This window comes from Mandrillus leucophaeus, unplaced genomic scaffold, assembly GCF_000951045.1.
Source record: "Mandrillus leucophaeus isolate KB7577 unplaced genomic scaffold, Mleu.le_1.0 Scaffold2, whole genome shotgun sequence".
NCBI classification, from domain to species: Eukaryota; Metazoa; Chordata; class Mammalia; order Primates; family Cercopithecidae; genus Mandrillus; species Mandrillus leucophaeus.
In genome coordinates, this window is record NW_012102031.1 from 6,303,982 (window position 1) to 6,324,375 (window position 20,394).

Genomic DNA, 20,394 nt, shown 5'->3' on the forward strand with positions numbered 1-20,394 from the left:
GCCAGGGTGTGGGCTGCTTGAGGAAGAGAGGAGTGGCCTGGGGCATGTGTGGGATTGGCCTGTGGCCTCACCTTGTTGGTGGCACCAGCTCTGGCCGTGGCCTGTTCCCCTTTGTCCCAATTCCTGACTCTTTTGAAGCCAGATTTGGCTGAGGGCCCTCACTGGGTACTGAGACAGTTCCAGAAAGGACCCTAGAGCCAGCCTAGTCCCTCCACTCTGCTTCCATCCAAGTTCTTGGAGGGGACCAAAAAGGCCCACACTGTCCCTGTTCTCCCCCTACACCCTCCGTAGGTGGTGAAGTGGCCGGGGGTGCAGCATGGCAGTGTGGGTGGGCCAACCTCCAAAGCCAGCACTTTCCTTGTGCCATCCGCTCCGTACAGCAGCCTGTACCCAGTGGGTACTCTCATTTCCGTTTTTCCTATGGAGAAACTGAGGCTCAGAGAGCTGACATAACTTGCTCAAGGTGGGATGTGACCTTACGTCTGACACCAGGTCACTTGCTCTTTCTGCAACTGTGTGCTTCACAGAAAACCAGAGGCCTCGATGTGATCCTGGGTCTGCCTTCATCCTTCTGTGTGGCCTTAGGTGAGCCGTGTTGTTTCGCCAAGCCTCAGGGGATTCATCTGTAAAATGAGGTGACATATCTGATTGGTTATGTGGTTATCTATTTAGCATCTTTCTTGTTAGACTGGAATCTCCCAGAGGGCCTGGCTGTGTCTCTCCCTTTCACCGCTGTGTTCTCAGCACATAGCATTTGCAATAAGTTGTCCCATTTGCTCTTCTCAACATCGCTGTGAGATAGGTATGGACCACTGAGCCCATTTTACAGATGAGAAAACTGAGGTTCAGAGAAGTGAAATGATTTGCCCAAGGTAAAGGTTAGTGGAGCTGAGACTCATGCCGCTGTCCTCTCAAGCAGGTGTGCTTTTGGGCATCTCGACTTTAAGACAGGTGTTAGGGGAGGAGGTGCAGGCGTCTTAAGTCATGAGAAATGATAGTAGGTGGGGCTGGGAATAAATTGAGCTCCAAGCAGAGCAAAGATGTGATTTTTATTTGCAAAGCTATCTATCCTTCCAGCTACAGCTGATTGAATCCTCCAGGCTCCATTAGTCCCCACCCCTCATACATCCCCTAACCTGTGTCCTCTGCCCTGCCCAGGACTGGACTCGGGCCATATCCGTGGCTCTGTCAACATGCCTTTCATGGACTTCCTGACTGAGGATGGCTTCGAGAAGAGCGCAGAAGAGCTCCGTGCTCTGTTCCAGACCAAGAAGGTGGATCTCTCGCAGCCTCTCATTGCCACGTGCCGCAAGGGAGTCACCGCCTGCCATGTGGCTCTGGCTGCCTACCTCTGCGGCAAGCCTGATGTGGCCGTGTACGATGGCTCCTGGTCCGAGTGGTTTCGCCGGGCTCCCCCAGAGAGCCGTGTGTCCCAGGGAAAGTCTGAGAAGGCCTGAGCCGTGACGTCTCCTGCTTACTGTATAACTGCGGCTGGTTTAGTAACCCCATGACTTGCAGCCGGTTCATACCTCTTAGATGAAGGAGATTGACACGTTTTTAGAATTGCTGTGCAAGGCTCACCCTCTCTCTGTCAACACTGGAATAAACTTTGCCTTTTCTGAGTAGTTTGCCTGCCTCTCCTTGGGTTCCATCCTTGCCCCCAAACTTCCATCTCTTTCAAACTCTGGAGATTCCACCAAGGACAGAGACCACCATAGCCCCTCCGGCTGTGGAAGCCATACCGAGGACACCGCTTTCACTCAGTTTTGGCAGAAACAGCCTCCTGCTGTCCCATGTCAGGTGAACTCTGTCCCAGAGCACGCTGGGTCCTACCAGGAAGACAGGTGGAAGGGGAACCAGAGAGCCAGAGAGCTGAAGCCCCAGCTGCTGTAGCCCCAGCCTCCTGGGGAGGGGTGGGGGGACAGGTGGCTTTGCCAGTATGTCCATAGAGGTGTCACACAGCCCCAGGGCCTCTCAGACCATGCTCAGGAGCAGGTGAAAGGATGGTGGCTTCTGTCTGGAGCACCCTTCCTGGCCCAGAGTAAGGCCCCCTGGGGAGCGGTGGAGGGAGGAGCTGGAGAAAGCTTTGGCCCTGGGACAAGGTCCAGGTTCTGGCAGGTGAATCAGGAAGTCACAGTAGAAGAAAGCAACCTGGTAGCTTGGCCCCATGTGGCTGGATTTCGAGTTTCCCAGAAAGAGTCTTGGCCCTCCTTTGGGGTTGCAAGAAGAATTCTAGGCCCCACCTACTGAGGACTCCCGGCTCCCCACTATCCAGCCTTCCCAGTGAAGGCAGGATCCTGGAGGGCCGGAGACCAAGTCTGTCCTTGGCTTGGCACTGGGGCAAATAGGTGCTCAGGAGATGCTGAGGAGGTTGGCTTTGGGGCTGGCAGGTTGGGTGATGGGGCTGAATGCTGAGGCTGGTGGGACCTGTAGTGGAGGGACTGGTAGTCTGGAGGGTTGACCCCTCTCACTTCCATGCCACTAACAAAACAGTCCTCTTCCCATCTCACATATGGCTCAGACCCTACTGTGGAAAGAAGAAGCAAATATACATAGTATGTCGGATGGCGATAAAGTCCAATGGTAGAAAAGGTCGGAAAAGAGGAGTAGGGAATGTGGGGTGGGCTGGGATGCTTTTTAAGAAAAGGTGGTCTGGGAAGGCGAGCAGAGTCTTGAAGGAGGTGAAGAGGCAAGCCATGTAGACATGTGGGGGAAGGAAGTTGCAGGAGAGGAGAGGGAATAGCCAGTGCAAAGGCCCGGAGGAGGGGCTGTGCTTGGTGTGCCCCCCAAACAGCAGAGCCCGGCATGGCAGGGACCCAGGGAGCACTTGGGAAAGTGGGAGGAGCAGAGGTCAGAGAAGAAGGTTGGACATGTTGGGTAGGGCCTTGTAGATAAAAGGGAGGAGGTCAGCTCTTACTGTGGCTGAGCCACTGGAAGGTTTTGATTAGGGGGTGACATACGATCTAACACATAGGTCTTAACAGGATTGCGGGGCTGTTGAGTGAGAAAAGACTGTCAGAGAATATGGTGAACTCCAGGGTGGTCCCCATATTATCTGCCCCCTCATGTTCATGCCCTGTGTGGACCTCTCCCTGTCACTGCGGGTGGGACCCGTGACTTGCTTTTAACCAACAGCCTATGGCAAAGGTGACAGATGCCACTTCTGTGACTATGGTACACAATATTGTAATATCCCATCTTACAAGAGAACCCTCTCTTTGCTGGCTTTGATGAAGTCAGTGTCATGCTGGGGGGCCCAGATAGCAAAGAACTGAGGATGGCCTCTGGCTGACACTCAGTGAAAGCCTGAGACCCTCAGTCTAACAGACTGCAAGGAACTGATCCTCCCACGGCCACATACGCTTGGAAGCATATTCTTCCCCAGTGCAACCTCAGATGAGACTGCAGCCCTGGCCAATACTTGGATCATAGCCTGCTAAAACCCCAACACAGAGAACTCAGCTAAGCCATGAGTAGACCCCTGATCCAAAGAAACTGTGAGATAACAATTGTATGTTAAGCTTCGAAGTTTATGGCAAGATCGTCAAGCAGCAATAGATAATACGTAGGCAAGCGATGGCGGTGGCTTGGACCAGGGAGTTGGGGGAGTTGCAGAGGTGGACGAAGGCATCCAAGTCTAGTGTACTTTGAAGGACTTGCTGATGGATTGCTTGTGGAAGTAGCTTAGAGTTTTGTGATGTCTCTGTGCAAGGCAATGTGCTACATTTTGCAAAAAATCATTTTATTCATCCATCACCCTTATCCTTAGCATTGGGTGATATCTGTTTCACATATGAAGAAAGTTCAGCTAAAGAACTTGGCCAGTCTCTTGTCTAATAGGTGACAGGCCCAGATTCTGGGGACTCCAAGTTTAAACACAGTACTCTCTGTTTCCTGGGGAAACCCTGAAAGTTTGCAGGAGGCATTCGCTATACCCACTCTTTGTACAGGCTGAGCAACAGCCAGGCAGGAATGGGCCAGTGCTGGCACCAGTGGCTTCTGCCTCTTTCTTCTCTGCAGAAAAGAAGTCACTTAACTTTGTTGATCTCCTTCTGTAGCCCTTGCTATTCAGGAATAGAAGAGAGGACTCTCACTGTTCCATTCTTGCTTTAGTTTTACTCCCAGGTCCCTGATCCCTGGGCATAGAAATCAGACAGCCCCAGATGCATCTTTTTTCTTCCCCATTGATCTTGACCTACATTTATGCTGTTATACACATCCATGCCTTTAATATTCTCATCGCTTCGAAACTGTTAAACTCCTAGGCATCCTTCAAGATCCAACTCAAATGGCTCTTTCATAAGTCCTTCCTCCTTTTTCCTACACAAAGCTAGTTCTCTCTACTTAGTGCTTTGAACTCCCAAGAACATCTTCTGCACTTGGTAGCATCTGAGCCTCCTGTGCCTGGCACACACCTGGCACGTAGTGGGTGCTCAACCGACATTCTTGAGTGGATGACAGAGTGAACAATACATGAAGCCCCTCCTACCTCCTCAGTCCTGGCTTTCTCCTGGCCTCTTTTCCCTAGCAGTGGGCCTGTTAGCCCTCTGAGGTAACAGAGCCCTGTGTATAGTGATCACCATGGCAACTCCAATGAACATCTGGGGGAGGGCCACTTCCCAGCAACCATCCATTGGTCTTTATCAGTAGTTCTGCAGCGGCGATCTGCACTCCTGGGCTTCAGCACACATCAGTGTGGTTCACGTGTTTCCTGCTGTTATGAAAGAGATTGGAGAGGTGAGGCAGAGACTTATGAAGGGCCAGGGTCCTTCCAGGACATGGGGTTTCATCTTCCTTTTCCCCATTCAGAGTTGCTTGTGAGTGAAGACTGCCCAGACTAGAACTACCTTCCCGCCCTCTTTGACCAAAGTATCTTGGGATCTCTCTCTCCAGGTCAGAAACTGGAAGTGAGTCCACACTTCTATTGTAGCCCGTCCAGACTGCTCTGGACTGGTGGTGCACGGGGACGTACAGAGCTGCTGTGGACACATCAGGTGGGTGGCTGGGGATGGGGGATGGCGATAGGAGGAGAATGACAACTTGAAGGAGCTAACTTGAACTTCACCTAGCTTGAGGATGTGCAACTTAATTTTAGCCCCACCTGGTGAAGTCCTGTGCCTTTTCTGAGCCTCATTTTCTCCATCTGTGAAAGAGGATACGTTAGTAGTGTCTCTGAACACCTTACTGGGTATTTGTGAAGACAGACTAATTTACCAGATATGAGAATGCTTGACATAGGACTTGTGTTAGTTATCTCTTGCTGCACAACATATCACCCCAAAACTTAATGGGCTTAAGACAACATTTACTCTCTCACAGTTTCTGTGAGTTGGGAGTACTGGTGGAGTGTTGGTGATTTTTCTGTCCTAGGGTCTCTCACAGGCTGCAATCAAAGTGTTGCTTGGAACCCATTCACATGGCAGGATCCAGCTCCTTTGGAGCTGTTGGCAAGAGGCCACTCTGAGTTCCTTGCCCTGTGGACTTCACCGTAAGGCAGCTCACAACAGGGAAACTGGCTTCCATGAGAGCAGATGAGCTGAGGAGAGCTGCAGAGAGTGTGTGAACAAGACAGAAGTCGTAGTCTCTTATAAGTTAATCATGGATGCAACATCCCTCATTTTTGCCACATTCCATTCATCACTAGGTCCAGTCCACACTAAAGGGGAGGAAATTATACCAAGAAACAGGATGATTGGGAGCCATGTCAACTGCCCACCACTGTCTGCCCTCTGGCCACCAATAATGTACATCCCTTCCACATGCAAAATACATTCATCCCCTCCTAAGATATTTAAAATTCTCATCCTATTAAAGCATCAGCTTAAAAGCTAGAATCTGGTCATATAAATCAGCTCCAGGTGTGGCTGAGGCTCCTCCAGTGTTGTTCCTTAAGTACAGCTTTTCAAATTCAATTCTTCTCCATCATAGATCTATGAAACTAAGTAATTTGCCCTGAACACACCTAACATACAATGATGTGATAGTCATAGGATAAGAGCTAGTGACATTCCTATTCAAAATTGAGGAAAATGGAGACATGGAGTCAATGGTCCATAGCAGTTTTGAAATTCAGCCACACAAATGTTGGACACTCCTTGGTTAGGTTTCAAGGCCTGGGAATAATTCTCCATGGCTCTCAGCTCTGCCTTCTGGACTCTTGCTTCCACTCTGACTTGTCTTTTTTATTTTATTTTATTTTTTCCAATGGTATCTTTTCATTTTGTACTGTCTCTATCCCTTTTACCCCAAGCTGCCAGCATTTTGCCAGTGTTGTTTTCTCAACAGTAAAGCTTACAGGGGTTCACTTCACTGAACAAAACTCACACCCCTTTTTAACTGGGGCTCCTGTTGAGGAGCCTTAAGCTTCCTAGAGGTCCTATGGTTCTGTTAAGAGGGTACATCAGGCATATCGTTAATGTCTTTAAAGCGCCGTTTGTGTGACGGAGTAATATCCTGATCCTTTGATCTTTCTGAAGTTTTAACAACAGGTTGCACAGTCACACTCTTGGGCACACTTTCCAGACAGTCTTCTGAAGCCATTTCTTAATTTTAGCATCTTTTTGGCAACTGGAAAGGATGAGACTTCAGAACCATTAGTTAGGTACTGGCATCTTTTTCTTTAACAGTCCCTTCTTCAATTCATCTCCTTCCTCTCACATTTCATTACAAGCAGCAAGAAGAAACTAAGTGGCAACTGCAATCTTTTGTTTGGAACTCTTTGGCAAGATGACTCAGTTCATTAGTCAGTTAGCTGCAGATGACAGTGTCACTGTTTCTGCTACTACATAACAAGGGCCTTTCTTCTGCTATTTCTAGTAATATATTCTTCACTTCCATTTGGGCCCTCACTGGCAGCTTCTTCCAACTCCAGATTTGTGCTTAAAAAAAAAAAATCTGTTTAAGGTGATTTAGGCTTTTCCTATCATGCTTCTCAAAATCCTTAAAGACTCTGAACACTGCTTGGTTCCAAATTCAGTCCAACATTTTTAAGTATTTATTACAGCAACACCCCACTCTTAGTACCAAAATATGTATCAGCTATGTATTGTCACATAACAAATGACCATAAAGCTTAGAAGCTTGACACTGCATGTTTAAAACAGTACAAATTTATGATCTCAGAGTTTATAGGGGTCAGGATCCTGACTTGGCTGGGTCCTCTGGCCCAGGGTATCCCACAGGCTGTAACAAAAGTGTCATCTAGGCTGTGTTCTCATATCAAGGCTCAACTGGGGAATGATCCACTTTCAAGCTCACTCAGGTGCCAGGATTCATTCAGTTCTTCAAAGACTGTTGGATTCAGGGCTTCTATTCCTTATGAGCTTTTGGCCAGAAGCCACCCTCAGTTTCTTGCTGCATGTGCTTCTCCACAGGGCAACTCAAAACATGGCATTTGCTGTCATCAGAATGAGCAAACTAAAGAGAGCCAGGGAAAGAGTGCAAACAAAACCAAAGTCATGGGCTGGGCGCAGTGGCTCATGCTTGTAATCCCAGCACTTTGGGAGGCTGAAGCAGATGGATCATGAGATCAGGAGATCAAGACCATCCTGGCTAACACAGTGAAACCCCGTCTCTACTAAAAATACAAAAAAAATTACCCGGGCATGGTGGTGTATGCCTGTAGTCCCAGCTACTACAGAGGCTGAGGCAGGAGAATGGCTTGAACCCAGGAGGCGAAGGTTGCAGTGAGCCAAGATTGTGCCACACTGCACTCCAGCCTGGGAGACAGAGTGAGACTCCCCTTCAAAAACAAACAAACGAACAAACAAACACCTGAAGTCACTAATATAATCTTGGAAGTGACATCTCACCAGTTTTGTCATATCTTTTTTGACCAGAAGCAAGTCACTAGGCCCAGCTTACACTCAAGGTGGGGTGGGATCATACAATATGTGACTATCAGAAGGGTAGGATTATTGCAAGTTATATCAGAAGTTTCACAATCATCAAATAATGATTAAGTGTCCAAATTAATAGAGTGTTTTCCTTGGTGGTTTTTTTGAGAATAAAATTGACCTGTTTTTGAGCTTACCAGGAAAACAACTTACAGGATGATCTTAGAGTCACTCTGCCTCTTCAGGTCTCAGTCCTCAAAGATCCCTTCCAGATCTGACTTGTGTCTATTCCTCCCTTATTACAAAGACACTTACCTTGTAGTAGTGTCTTTAGGGCCAGATTTTATTTATACTACAAAATTCACAAAAACCTGGGAGTCGGGGGAGCGGTGGAGGGACAACCCACATGGAATAAAAGAAGAGAACATAAATAAGAAAAAGAGGCCAGACGTGGTGGCTCACATCTGTAAGCCCAGCACTTCAGGAGGCCGAGGCAGGTGGATCACTTGAGGCCAGGAGTTAGAGATCAGCTTGGCCAACATGGTAAAACGCCATCTCCACTAAAAATACAAAAAACTAGCCAGGCATGGTGGCACACACCTGTAATCCTAGCTACTCGGGAGGCTGAGGTGGGAGAATTGCTTGAACTCGGGAGGCGGAGCTTGCACTTGCAGTGAGCCGAGATGGAGCCACTGCACTCCAGCCTGGGTGACAGAGTGAGACCCTGTCTCAAAAAAAAAAGAAAAAAGAAAAAAAGAAAAATCACATAAGAAAACGAAACACAAGCACGAAAGCTACAGAGCCTTTTGAAACTACCCCTCTAATTTGAATCAAAGGCCTTAGGGAGAAGACTGAGTTTACAACAGAGCAAAGTGTGGGTTCCTGCTCTTGGCTCTTCTTCATGGTGGCTAAGCTGTTTCCCTTCCCTGACCACGAATGACCAGTCAGCAAATGGATACAATCTTATTTGCAGGGAGACAAATGGTTGCCAGGCTGGGGGCCGGGGCAATGGGCTTCACAGCCAGGGGTCTGCTAGGGTCTCCTAGGGTGGTGGTGATAGGGGAGAAGAGGAGGAGGAGATGAAGAGATTATGAAGGAGTAAAAGGAGCCCAGGGTCCCAAGGCTACTTGAGAAAGGCCTTTGAGGACTGGTGGGGCGGGGTGGGGGTGGCCAGGGCTTTTCAGAGAGGGCAGAGGCTACATAAGTCCAGGAGGCAGCCACTGGGCCAGGGGTGATGAGTGAATGAGGCAGAGGCTCCGTGGGTCTGGGCAGTGCCAGAGGGCACCAGGAACAGCTTAAGAACCTCTGATCAGGAGTGGGCAGACAGCCACAGGCCTTCCTGTTCAGCTCCCAGCTCATCCTTGACACACTCTGTGTGTCATCTGAGATGATGGAACGTGATGCTTTGTTTACAGGGCTAGGCTTGGAATTGCCTGTCGCACAGCAAGAGGCTATGGAGCTGGGCCACCAAGCAGGTAAGACGGGCAGACCAGGGATGTGCTGAATGTACATCCAGGCTTCTGGAGGGACTCCCTGGGGCAGCAGGGCACAGGCCCTTTCTCCTCCCCTTCCGTCTTGCGTTGGCCGCCAGACCCACCATCGGCCCTGGCATCCTAGGGGGCATTCTGTTGGAAGACAGAAGGAAAAAGAAGGGATCGGTATTATTGAGCCCTCCCATCCTGCCGTGTGTAGGGATTATTCACCCCGATATGGTCCCCATCCTGAGGGGATGACTCAGGTGGTCTGAGTCTTGTGTGCACCAGAAGGGCAGGGCTGTGGGGGAACATGGTGAGGGGCCTGGCCTTGGTGGGTGGGAGGTACATACGGGGTCACACGTGAGCCAAGACCAGGGTTAGTGTAAAGCCCAAGGAGTGGAGGGGAGTGTTCCAGGCAGGAGGAACAGCTCAGGCAAAGGCCTGGAAGGGAGAGAGGTCTGGCACTTTCAAGGAGTCCTGAGAGCAGGGACTCTGCCCTGAGGACAAGAGGAAAGATTTCAATGCAGGCGTGGAACGGAGTCAGGCCTGCTCTGAGAAGGGTCCCCAGGGGTGAGTGGAGGGTGGCTGGGGCTGGCAGGTGGGATGGGGCGAAGAGAGTCCAGTGAGTTGGGGCAGCGCTCCTCCTAAAATCTTCCTCCAATGTCGTGAATGCCCACGGGCCTTGTTAGACACTCAGATTCCAGATTCAGGGCCTTTCTGATGTAGCAGCTCTGAGAGGGGCCCAGGAATCTGTATTTTTAATGAACGCCCAGGGAATCCTGATACATAGCCACATTTAGATAAACTCTGCGGACTACTCATTTGATCTTCATAATAGCAAATGAAGCAGGGTTCACTCTGCCCGTTTTACAGCTGAATGAATGGAGTAGAGGAAAGGTGTCAATGAGATTCTTGAAATGGCAGAGCAGGTCTTCATTCATTCATGCATGCATCCATTCATTCATTCAACAGATATTCAACACTGACAGGATAGGGGTTGGCCTGTTCAGCTTACTGTCGTGTCCCCGTCGCCTGGCATAGCATCTGACACGTAGTTGGGTCTTGCTCAGTTGATGAGTTGGTGAATATCCTGGCTCTCCAGGTCAGAGACACAAGACATATTTGGGCCATAAACGTGCCCATAATCCCAAAGGGCAGGCTGAGGGTGAGCTGGCAATGGCGACAGCACGTGCTGATAGAGGAGGCAGTGCAGGACTGGCTGTCCTGATCCAGGAGGAGCCCATCCCTGCCCTGGGCCCTCAGTCCACCCAGGAGCACGGGGAGGGGGCTGAGGTTGACCAGATGGGTGGTCTTCCCGCTCTCTGCCTCCGCTCTTTTGAGGAGGGTCATCATGCCCGTCCATCCTGACAGTCCAGCTATCTCCAGAGGTGCCCCTCTGCTTGGCTGCCTGCCGGTTGGGGCACAGCCCAGTACAGGAAGAAGGAAGTCTGGTCTTGGGGAACAGGTTTTCCCTCTGCCTGTCGTGTAGGTGACAAAGAGCCATGACAAAGGCACCAAGCGGAAGAAAGACGAGGAGAAAGTGGGCAGGGAAGCAGAGAAACCTCAGGTCTCCATCTCCCACTGCCCTGGGGAAGGATCTGCAGTCCCCCGAGGGGTAGGCGAGAAGGGCCCTCCCCTACCTCCATCACTTGTGACAACAGAGCAGGGATCCGTGGGAGTGAAATAAAAACCGCAGTGGCTGCCAAAGCCTGATGTCTGCAGCATCCTTCTCTGAGAAACTAAACTGGGCCCATCTGAATGTTCCCCAGTGGGGTGGTGGTGGAGGCCTGCAGGGCTCCGAAGGGAAGTTAGGGCTGTCTCCACTACCTTGAGTAGATCCCCAAGGCAGGGTGGTGCATTGAACAGCAAGTTACAAAGCAACACACTACTCTGGTCTCATTCAAACACAAAAGCGAAACAAAGTTATGTACTTTTTTTTTTTTTTGAGGTGGAGTCTCGCTCTGTTGCCCAGGCTGGAGTGCAGTGGTGTGATCTCAGCTTAATGCAACCTCTGCCTCCTGGGTTCAAGCAATACTCCTGTCTCCGTAGCTGGGATTACAGGTGCACGCCACCACACCCACCTAATTTTTGTATTTTTAGCAGAGGCAGGGTTTCACCATGTTGGCCAAGCTGATCTCGAACTCCTAACCTCAAGTGATCTGACCACCCTGGCCTCCCAAAGTGCTGGCGTGAGCCACCGTGTACAGGCATGTCATTAATGACTCTTACAGGTGTGAGGCCCTTAATGACCACTTACAGGTGTGAGTCACTGTCATGCATGTGAAGAGACCAGCAAACAGGCTCTGTGTGAGCAATAAAGTTTTTTAATCACCTGGGTGCAGGCGGGCTGAGTCCGAAAAGAGAGTCAGCAAAGGTGGGAAGAATATTACGAAGTACCTTCCTAAGGGCGGGGGAGGATATTACAAAGGACCTTCTCAAGGGTGGGGAGGGCGTATCCTACAAAGTACATTCGCAAGGGCGGGGGAACATCACAAAGTACATTATCACAAGGGCCAGGAGGCTGTATCGTCACAAAGTCAATTGATCAGTTAGGGCAGGGCAGGAACAAATCGCAATGGTAGAATGTCGTTAGTTAAGGCAGGAACTGGCTATTTTCGCATCTTTTGTGGATCTTCAGTTGCTTCAGGCCATCTGGATGTATACCCACAGGCCACAGGGGATATGTTGGCTTAGCCTGGGCTCAGAGGCCTGACAGCCACCATGCCCAGCCCCTGTGTATCTTTTAAGAGGACTAGAGGACTCATCTTGAGGTTTTGGAGGGAAGACCACCAAACACATTTACAGCTGTAATCTGGGGTGGAGGATGGGGCCAGGCTGTGAGGCTGAGAGCAAGAGACCCAGAGGAGTGGAGGCCGTGGGCAGGGACATGGGAGACAGGGAGAGGTGGGGAGGAGAGAGCCTGGGAGGTGAGTGGGATGGTGCCACTTCTCAGCCCTGGCGAAGGGAGGAGGTAGGTGTTGGGGAGCAGTCTTGCATTGGAGGCAAAGTCTGGGAGTCCCATCCAGCTCCAGTACTTCCCAGGCATGTGGCTTGGCCTCAGGAGCGCCTCTGCCAGTGCCACTGCTGCCAGATTCTCACTGCGGAGAGTAAGGGGGAGGTTTCAAGATGGAAAAGTGGGGAAAGGAACTATCCAAATGGAGCCAGGGGCATGCAAGTGCAGACAGGCCAAGTCCCTTGTTTAGGGTCACACAGCTAGGCCTCAAGGCGCGACACGCTTGGGGGGGTAGCCCTTGTTGCCCCAGGCAATGTGGACTAACCCTGCCCATGGGAGGCATGGCAGGCTGACCTGTCTTCTCCCTTTGTGTCTCCTAATTTCCCACCCATGCCTCTGGTCCCTCTCCCCTTCTCTGGCTCTGGAGTTCTGGGGCTCTGTGCCTGTCTGTTCCCCCTCCTCACCCCCATCTCTGCCCCTCTCCCCATCCTCTACTTTCTGCCCTTGTCTGCGTGTCTCTCTCCCTCCCACTCTGTTTCTCTTTGTCCTGTTCAGGTACAACCTCTTTGACCAAGGCCCACCTGAACGACAAGGAGGGCCAGCAGGACTTGGACCCCTGGAAAACGACCTGCAGTTCCTTGGACACCTCCAAGTTCAAGAACCAGGGTCTGTCGCCACCACAGCCCCTGCCCCGGAGAGCCAGCACTCAAGGCAGCTCCCTAGGACAGTGCCACTCGAAGGAGATTCCCCCTCCACCTCCGACTGCTGCCAGAAGGGATTCTCTGGGGATGGACCCACAGTCCAGGTCCCTGAAGAACGGGGGCTCTCGATCCTCCTCAAGAGAGAACAGGGCCACCTCGGGAGAGGGGACTCAGCCGTGCCAGGGGACGGATGACGTTCCCAGCTTGGGGGCCCAGGACCAGAGGAGCACGCCCACGAACCAGAAGGGCAGCATCATTCCTAATAACATTCGCCACAAGTTTGGGAGCAACGTGGTGGACGAGCTGGTCTCCGAGCAGCAGGTGTCACAGCAGGGGCCAGGAGGGTGATGCAGAGTCTTAAAAAGAGGACACAACATAAACTCACTCTTGAATACAGACTCCCTATAATAATAACACTAGAAAGCAGTATCTCCTGAGCACCTGCTGTGTGCCAGGCACTGTGCACTGTTTAAGCTTCACATATAACAAGCTGTTACATCTTCCCAGCAACCCATGAGGAAGGTACTATTATTCTCCTCATTTTATGGTTAAGGAGCCCGAGGTTTAGAGGGGTTAAGTCAGTCAACCAAATTCACCCAATTGTGTGAGACGAGGGTGCAAACTGGGGCGGCAGGTTCTGGAACTCCGGCCCTTAATGACTTTGCAGTTAAAAGCCTTTTGTGTGAATTGGATGTTTTCCATTTGAACAAGTCTCCCAAAGAAGACAGCATTTAGTGGATGGATAGCATTTATTGGGAATCAGAAGACTTGGATTTGAATCCTGGACCTGCTCCTAAATGCTGGGTGACTTTGGATAAGTTACTTACCCTCTCTGGGCTTCAGTCTGCACATCTGTAAAGCAAGGCAGTTGGACTAGGTCAGGCTGACAAATACACAGTGTGTATATCACAACCCTCCCAGCCTGCATTCATGGCAGACATCGCTAGTCGATGCCAGCACTCTTTTCCACCCGATATAGCATTCCAGGCAGACACTACGAATCAACTGAAACTTAAGATAAAATTCATTTACCATTTTTGGCCAAATGCTGTGTTCTTTCTGCCCTGGCATTCTGAGACATACTTTCAAAGCCATCATCTCAACCCTCATAGCAACTGCATTGTGTGGAAGGTCAGGCAGGAGTTACTGCTTCATTTTTAACAGATGGTATAACCAAGTCCCAAGGAGGGGCTTGGGTCACAAAAGCTGGGGGTCAGGCTTCTCCCAGGCTACCCTTCCACTCTGTCATCTTAAAGTGTGGTGACCCCACCACCAGCAAGTCTGGAAGGTCACAATCTTGACATGTTCTGCCCCACTTGGAGGAACTTGTCCCAATTTGAGGTTGACTCTATGGCCACTACCTCTCACCACCCTGCCCAGCCTTGGGAGATGTCCTTTCTTTCTTCAGCCACCATTGTCCCTGGCTGGAATCCAGAAATCTGTGTTTTCTGCCCACCTGTAACTTATGTCACAAGTGTCATTGAGCCAGCAAGTGTCAGAGCTGGAAGCCACTTCAAAGAGCATCCAGTTCCACCCTGCCTTCACATTTTACATGTAGGGAAACTGAGGCCTAGAGCGGAGAATAGGCTTGCCGAAGTCAGCAGCTGATATATCGCAGAATTGGAACTCAAACCCAGGTGTTCTATCCCTGGGCCTGGGCTCAGCTTCTCTGTGTGTCAGTTTCCCTGTTGGTATGAAGAGGGAGTTGGCCTTGTTGAAAGCTAAGCACCCACCCAGAGCTGCCCTGTGTGATGCCTCAGTTGTAGGAGGCAAGCCAGGGCTCTGTGGCCTGCCAGCCATGTGAATTGGGTGATCTCTGGCCTCCAGAGGCCCGCTTTCCTCATTTATAAAATGGTGGGAAGAGTGGCACCCTATAGAGACCCCCCACCCCAATGTTGCATGTAGCAGGTGCTTAATGCTTGGAAGAGGTTTTATGATCGTTAACCTGATGCCCCCCACCCATGGCAGTGCAGCTGAGAGGGGTTGGGGCTGGGGCCTTTGTATACTCCAGCTCCCCAGCCCTGTGAACAGGTTGAGGGCTGCAGGCTGAAGGTGGGATCGTGGTGGGGAGGGCAGGGTCAAGGGAGGAGGGGTTGGAGGGAGATATGGGGCTTGACACTGCTTTCCCATCCCCGGTCTGTTGTCCCTGCCTCTCTGCTCAGGCTCAAAGGGCTATTGATGAAGCCTTCGAGGGCCAGAAGAAGGCAAGCTCATGGCCCAGCAGGACCCCGAATCCTGTGGAAATCTCCTCCGTCTTCTCAGACTACTATGATCTCGGCTACAACATGCGGTCAAACTTGTTTCAAGGTCAAGTCAAAGGGGAAAAGGGTGGGACCGGGAACACCCATGGTCTCCCAAGCATGGGGCAGGGAAGGCCTTTACCCCAGGGCACATCTCCAAGGACACTTATTTCATGCCCATGTGTCCTCTATGTCAGCTTGCGAGTGCTGGGAGCATCCAGACCCCTGTCCTCAATGTGTGGATGATTCGTCCCAGTTGGCAGTCAGCCCCTCACGCTCCCAGACACCTGTGGCCCCTTCCCTTCCTTTCCCTTCCCTTCCCTTCCCTTCCCTTCCCTTCCCTTCCCTTCCCTTCCTTTCCCTTCCCTTCCCTTCCCTTCCCTTCCCTTCCCTTCCCTTCTTTTCCTTTCCCTTCCTTTCCCTTCCCTCCTCCCCCTCCTCTCTCTCCCCTCCCCTCCTCTCCCCTCCCCTCCCCTTTCTTCCCTTGTCTTCTTGTGTTTTTTGAAGTCTCATCCTGTTGCCCAGGCTGGAGAGCAGTGGCACAATCTTGGCTCGCTGAAATCTCCACCTCACACGCTCAAGCAAGCAATCCTCCCACCTCAGCCACAACCCTGCCCTGACAAGTAGCTGGGAGCACAGATGCATGTCACCATGCCTGGCTAATTTTTTTGTTTGTTTGTTTTTTGTATTTTTGATAGAGACAAAGTTTCATCATGTTGCCCAGGCTGGTCTCAAACTCCTGGGCTCAAGTGATCCACCCACCTCGGCCTCCCAAAGTGCTGGGATTACAGACGTGAGCCACTGTACCCTGCTCACCTCTGGTTCTTAATTTGCCAGTAGAAGGCCCAGGACTGCTGCTCCCCACCCCCAGCCCCATCCCAGGAACCTTTGATCACAGTGACAATATCAAGATTTTTTGGTTCAAAACTCAGCTCACTAGCTGGGTGTGACCTTTGGTGGGATCCTCAACCTCTCCAAACCTCCACTGCCTTCTCAGTACGGTGGAGATGATAATGAGAGTATGGCCCTCGCTGGGTCATTGGCAGGACTTTATGAAGTGCCACATGAAGGTGCTTGGCCAAGGCAAGTCGTGCGCACTCAGTAGCTGTCAGGCTATCATTTTTCTTCTCCAGAGCCTGGAGGTGGTGCCACCTGGGAAGACAGGAAGGGTAGGTTGGAGGATCTGACATTTACAGAGGGTTTCCATTGGGTCATTGTAGTTCTGTTTGGTTGGGATGAGGAGAGTGCTGTTAGCTCCATTTCACGGGCAGATTTCAGATCATTTGCCCTAGAACTTTTAGTAGTCTGCATTGTGTCTGGGACTCAAAGTCAGGTGTTCCTTCTGTCTCCACAGCCTCATAGTCTTTTCTTGACCACTAAGTCTCTTCCCTAGCTTTGATCCTGTTCCCAGGGTCTTCTAGATGGCTCAGATGCCCGTCACAGCACACAGGGACTTCTCTCTGCCCCACATTCTGATTTGGCCTCATTGCAAAATGAGACTCTTTCTGGTGCGGCTCCTTCCTCTCTCCTCACTCCAGGCCCTCTCCAGTGTTCCCAGAGGCCTGACAAACCTCTTCCACCTGGCTCGGATCCCTGTCACCCGAGGAACCAGACACCCACTGGAAGCCTTTCTGGATTTTTCTTTGAGCTTGGAGAAGAGATGGTGCTGGGGGAGGAAAGCAAGAATACAGTTCTGCTTGCTCTCTGTTCTGGGCCTTCCAGATCCTGCCTTCCAGTTCTCTCTTTAACAAGTATCGGTCACCAAATAGCTATTCCATACAACTTTGTATGATAATGTCTACTTAAATGTAAAAGAATCTATTTTTCAAAATGTCCATGTCCCATCATCCCGCCTGGGAAGTAGAACTGTGCCAAGGATGTGCTGGAGCTCCTAGCAGCTTGAGCCAGCTCACAGGAGGCAATTGTTTCGCTGCACTGATTGGCACATAAATGCTGTCTTAAAATTGGCTATGCTAGTAGTATTTACACTCTGGAAATTGGCAAACACTATGAATCAGGGCTTCAGCCTGCAGCACAGTACTGTCAGTGTGCCCATCCATCTGTCCCTCTCTGTCTCCGCCCACCCGGGGTTAGTCTTTGCACTTGCTGTTTCAGGTTGGTGAGACTGGTATGGCTGCACAGGAGTGAGGCAGAAGACATCAGAGGAAACACACTGGGTCGTGAAGCCTGCTGGAAGGTCTTTACTCGGAGTGAGATGAGAAACCAAGCCAGGGTTTTAAGCAGGAGAATGGTCCTGTTTGGCTCAGGTTAAAGGCTCACTCCAATTGCTATGGGGAGAATGGACATAGGGAGCTGGGGCAGAAACAGGGAAACCGGTAGGAGGCAGCTGCAAAACTCCAGATGGGACAGATGATGGTGGCTTGGTCCTGGAAGCTGGGCTAGTGCACTGCACGATTCTGGAAGGCACCATTGTGCAATATAGCAGCTCAGGGAGGTAATGGTGAAGGTGGCCTGATGTAGTAGGATTCTGGATATTTGTATAAGGCAGAGAGAAGAGAATATGCTAATGAATAGATTTTGGGGTGAGATACAGGAATTAAGGTTGATTTCAACGTTTTTGACCTGAACGACTGGAAGGATGAGATGGCTATTTACTGAGTTGGAGAAGGTGCCAGGGGAGCAGGCTGAGGGACTGCTATCCTATGCTGAATCATAGAGATCATCTTTTATACAGTCTTCTAAAATATTTAGTTTTGCTTTTCACATTTAAGTCTTTAATCCACCTGGAATTGATTTTTGTTTTTAGTATGAAGTAGGGATTCATTTTCAAAAACTGTAGACGGCTTTTGTGAGTTTTAGCCACTTAAGAAAGTAGTAAAACTAGGCTTGAGGAAACTTTCGGCAGCTTGCCCAGCTGTATAAAAAGTGAGATGATGAGCTCGGGCACTCCTTGGGCATCTATGTGCCTAGCCCTCAAAATAATGGAACAACAACAACAAAAATCTTTCCCTAGTAAGGATTCATTTTCAATTCCTTCTTTATGTGGATTACTGATTCCCTCAGCACCTTTCGTTGAATAGGCTCATTTTTCCTCCCGGTGACCTGCAGTGGTACCTCTGTTATCCATCAGGTTTTGACACATGCATAGATCGGTTTCCAGGCTCTATTCTGTCCATTGGTCTAATATTACACTTTTAATCACTAAGGTATTATAAGTGACCTGATATCTGGTCAGGCAATACTCCCACTACCACCCCTCCACCACCATCACCAGTTAATGTCTTAGGTTTCTAGGCCCTTTACTCTTCCATACAAATGTTATTAATATATGGAAATTTCCATGAAAAACCCTGTTGGGATTTTGATTGGAAGTACATTGAATCTACAGCTCAATTTAAGAGCTGTTGTCAGCTTTATAATGAATTTTCTAATATATGAATATGGTGTGTACCTCCATTGATTTAAGTCTTCCTTTGATATCTCTCAGTAACATTTTGCAATTTTTTTTTCTATAAACATCATGCAGGTTTTTTTTGTTAGACTTATTTAGGAGAATCTCTTTTTTTGCTGCTTATTGAAAATGATATATTTTTAAAATTCTATTTTCTAACTTTGCTTCTGATACTGTATACGTAAATGCAATTTTTTGTTTTTGTATATTAATCTTATATCCAGAAGCTTTATGCAGCTCACCAATTAATTCCAACAATTATTTATAGATTCTTTAGGAGTGCTTTGAATAGTAATAATGGCTACATTTATGCATTGTATCTAACATATGCCAGGTACTGGTCTAAATACTTTATACATATATTTTATTCTCCACCTGAATCCCATGTGGTAAATGCTACAATTCCCATTTTTTTTTCCGGATGAAAAAAATTGAGTCACGGAAAAGTTAAATAACTTAATTAAGGCTACACAGGTAGGAACGGTCAGAGTTGGGATTTAAACCCTGCCAGTCAGAGGCTAGAGTTTAAATTCTTAAACACCAAGCTTTTCTCACCTTTGTATCAGCACCTGGCTGACCTGTCTAGGACAATGGTGTATATAAGCAGGAAAAACAGGCATCCTTATCTCCTTCTTGATTCTACCATTTCACTATTAAATATAATATAGTCAGTTTTCACACTGCTGATACAGACATACCTGAGGCTGGGTAATTTATAAAGAAAAGAAGTTTAATAGACTCATGTAGCTGGGGAGGCCTCACATCATGGTGGAAGATGAAAGGCACATCTTACATAGTGGCCGACAAGACAGAATGAGAACCAAGTGGAAGGAGTTTCCTCATATAAATCCATCAGATCTCATGAAATTTATTCACTACTATGAAAACAGCATGGGGGAAAATGGAGCTGGCTCTGGGTCTTAGTCTGGCTTTGGGTGTCCTGAGAGTTTAGTGAACTTCTTGCGGGGAGAGTGTTGTCATGGCTGTGAGTCCTCGGTATATAGGCTTCCCACAGTCAGGCACCAGACAGGGCTGCGGGGGGACCATGTGGGATGGCCTGCAGGAATACGGCCAGGGTGAGTGGCCCTTTGTGTATTTTCTGCCTCCCAACTCACCGTGGCTCCAGCTTCAGAAGGAGGTCAGAGCAGAACACCCCTGTGGGCTAACATGAAGGTCCTCATCTGCTCCAGGCAGCAGGGCTGGGAGGGGAGAGTAGAGGGTGAGCCCATGGTAAGGACAAGCCAAGTACAAATCAAAGCCTTGACTGGGCTCACCTGGACATTGTGTCTCTGAGTCACAGAGCAGGCAGAATGATAGCTTACGTCCTGTCCATTTCCCTCTGTGTCCAGGTATCCAGGGATCCCCAAACCAGCTTACCAATGATTTTTTTTTTTTTTTCGCTTCTTTCCATTGTTGGAATTCTGATTTCCTCTATTTGGTGTCTTCCTCTTTCTTGGTTTGCTCTCTTGTCTTTGGGGTGGATTCAATCTCCTAGCTTGATGTCATTGTCATTGGAGAACACAGCCCTGTAATGATGTAAATCCTCTGAAATGGTTCAGATTCACTTTAGAGCCCAGTAGATGGCGATTTTTGTAGATGATCTGTGTGTGCTTAAAAATAATCTCTCTGGGGGCTGAGCGCAGAGGCTCATGCCTGTAATCCCAGCACTTTGGGAGGCCAAGGCAGGCAGATCACGAGGTCAGGAGATCGAGACCATCCTGGCCAACATGGTGAAACCCTATCTCTACTAAAAATACAAAAATTAGCTGGGTGTGGTG

The 20,394-nt window shown here is 49.5% G+C and overlaps 2 protein-coding genes across 2 annotated transcripts in view; both read left to right on the plus strand.

The window, feature by feature from the left end:
• The window catches only part of TST (thiosulfate sulfurtransferase (rhodanese)), a 9,119-nt gene extending 7,497 nt beyond the window's left edge, over window positions 1–1,622 (plus strand). The window contains exon 3 of the mRNA XM_011978926.1: window positions 1,159–1,622. Coding sequence (XP_011834316.1) covers window positions 1,159–1,457 — 299 coding nt within the window. The 3' untranslated portion in view covers window positions 1,458–1,622. The remainder of the gene's footprint in view (window positions 1–1,158) is intronic.
• Window positions 1,623–4,635: 3,013 nt separating this feature from the next.
• The window catches only part of TEX33 (testis expressed 33), an 18,964-nt gene continuing 3,205 nt past the window's right edge, over window positions 4,636–20,394 (plus strand). Inside the window, exons 1-4 of the mRNA XM_011978928.1 lie at window positions 4,636–4,737; window positions 9,251–9,310; window positions 12,819–13,285; window positions 15,127–15,271. Coding sequence (XP_011834318.1) covers window positions 9,289–9,310; window positions 12,819–13,285; window positions 15,127–15,271 — 634 coding nt within the window. The 5' untranslated portion in view covers window positions 4,636–4,737; window positions 9,251–9,288. The remainder of the gene's footprint in view (window positions 4,738–9,250; window positions 9,311–12,818; window positions 13,286–15,126; window positions 15,272–20,394) is intronic.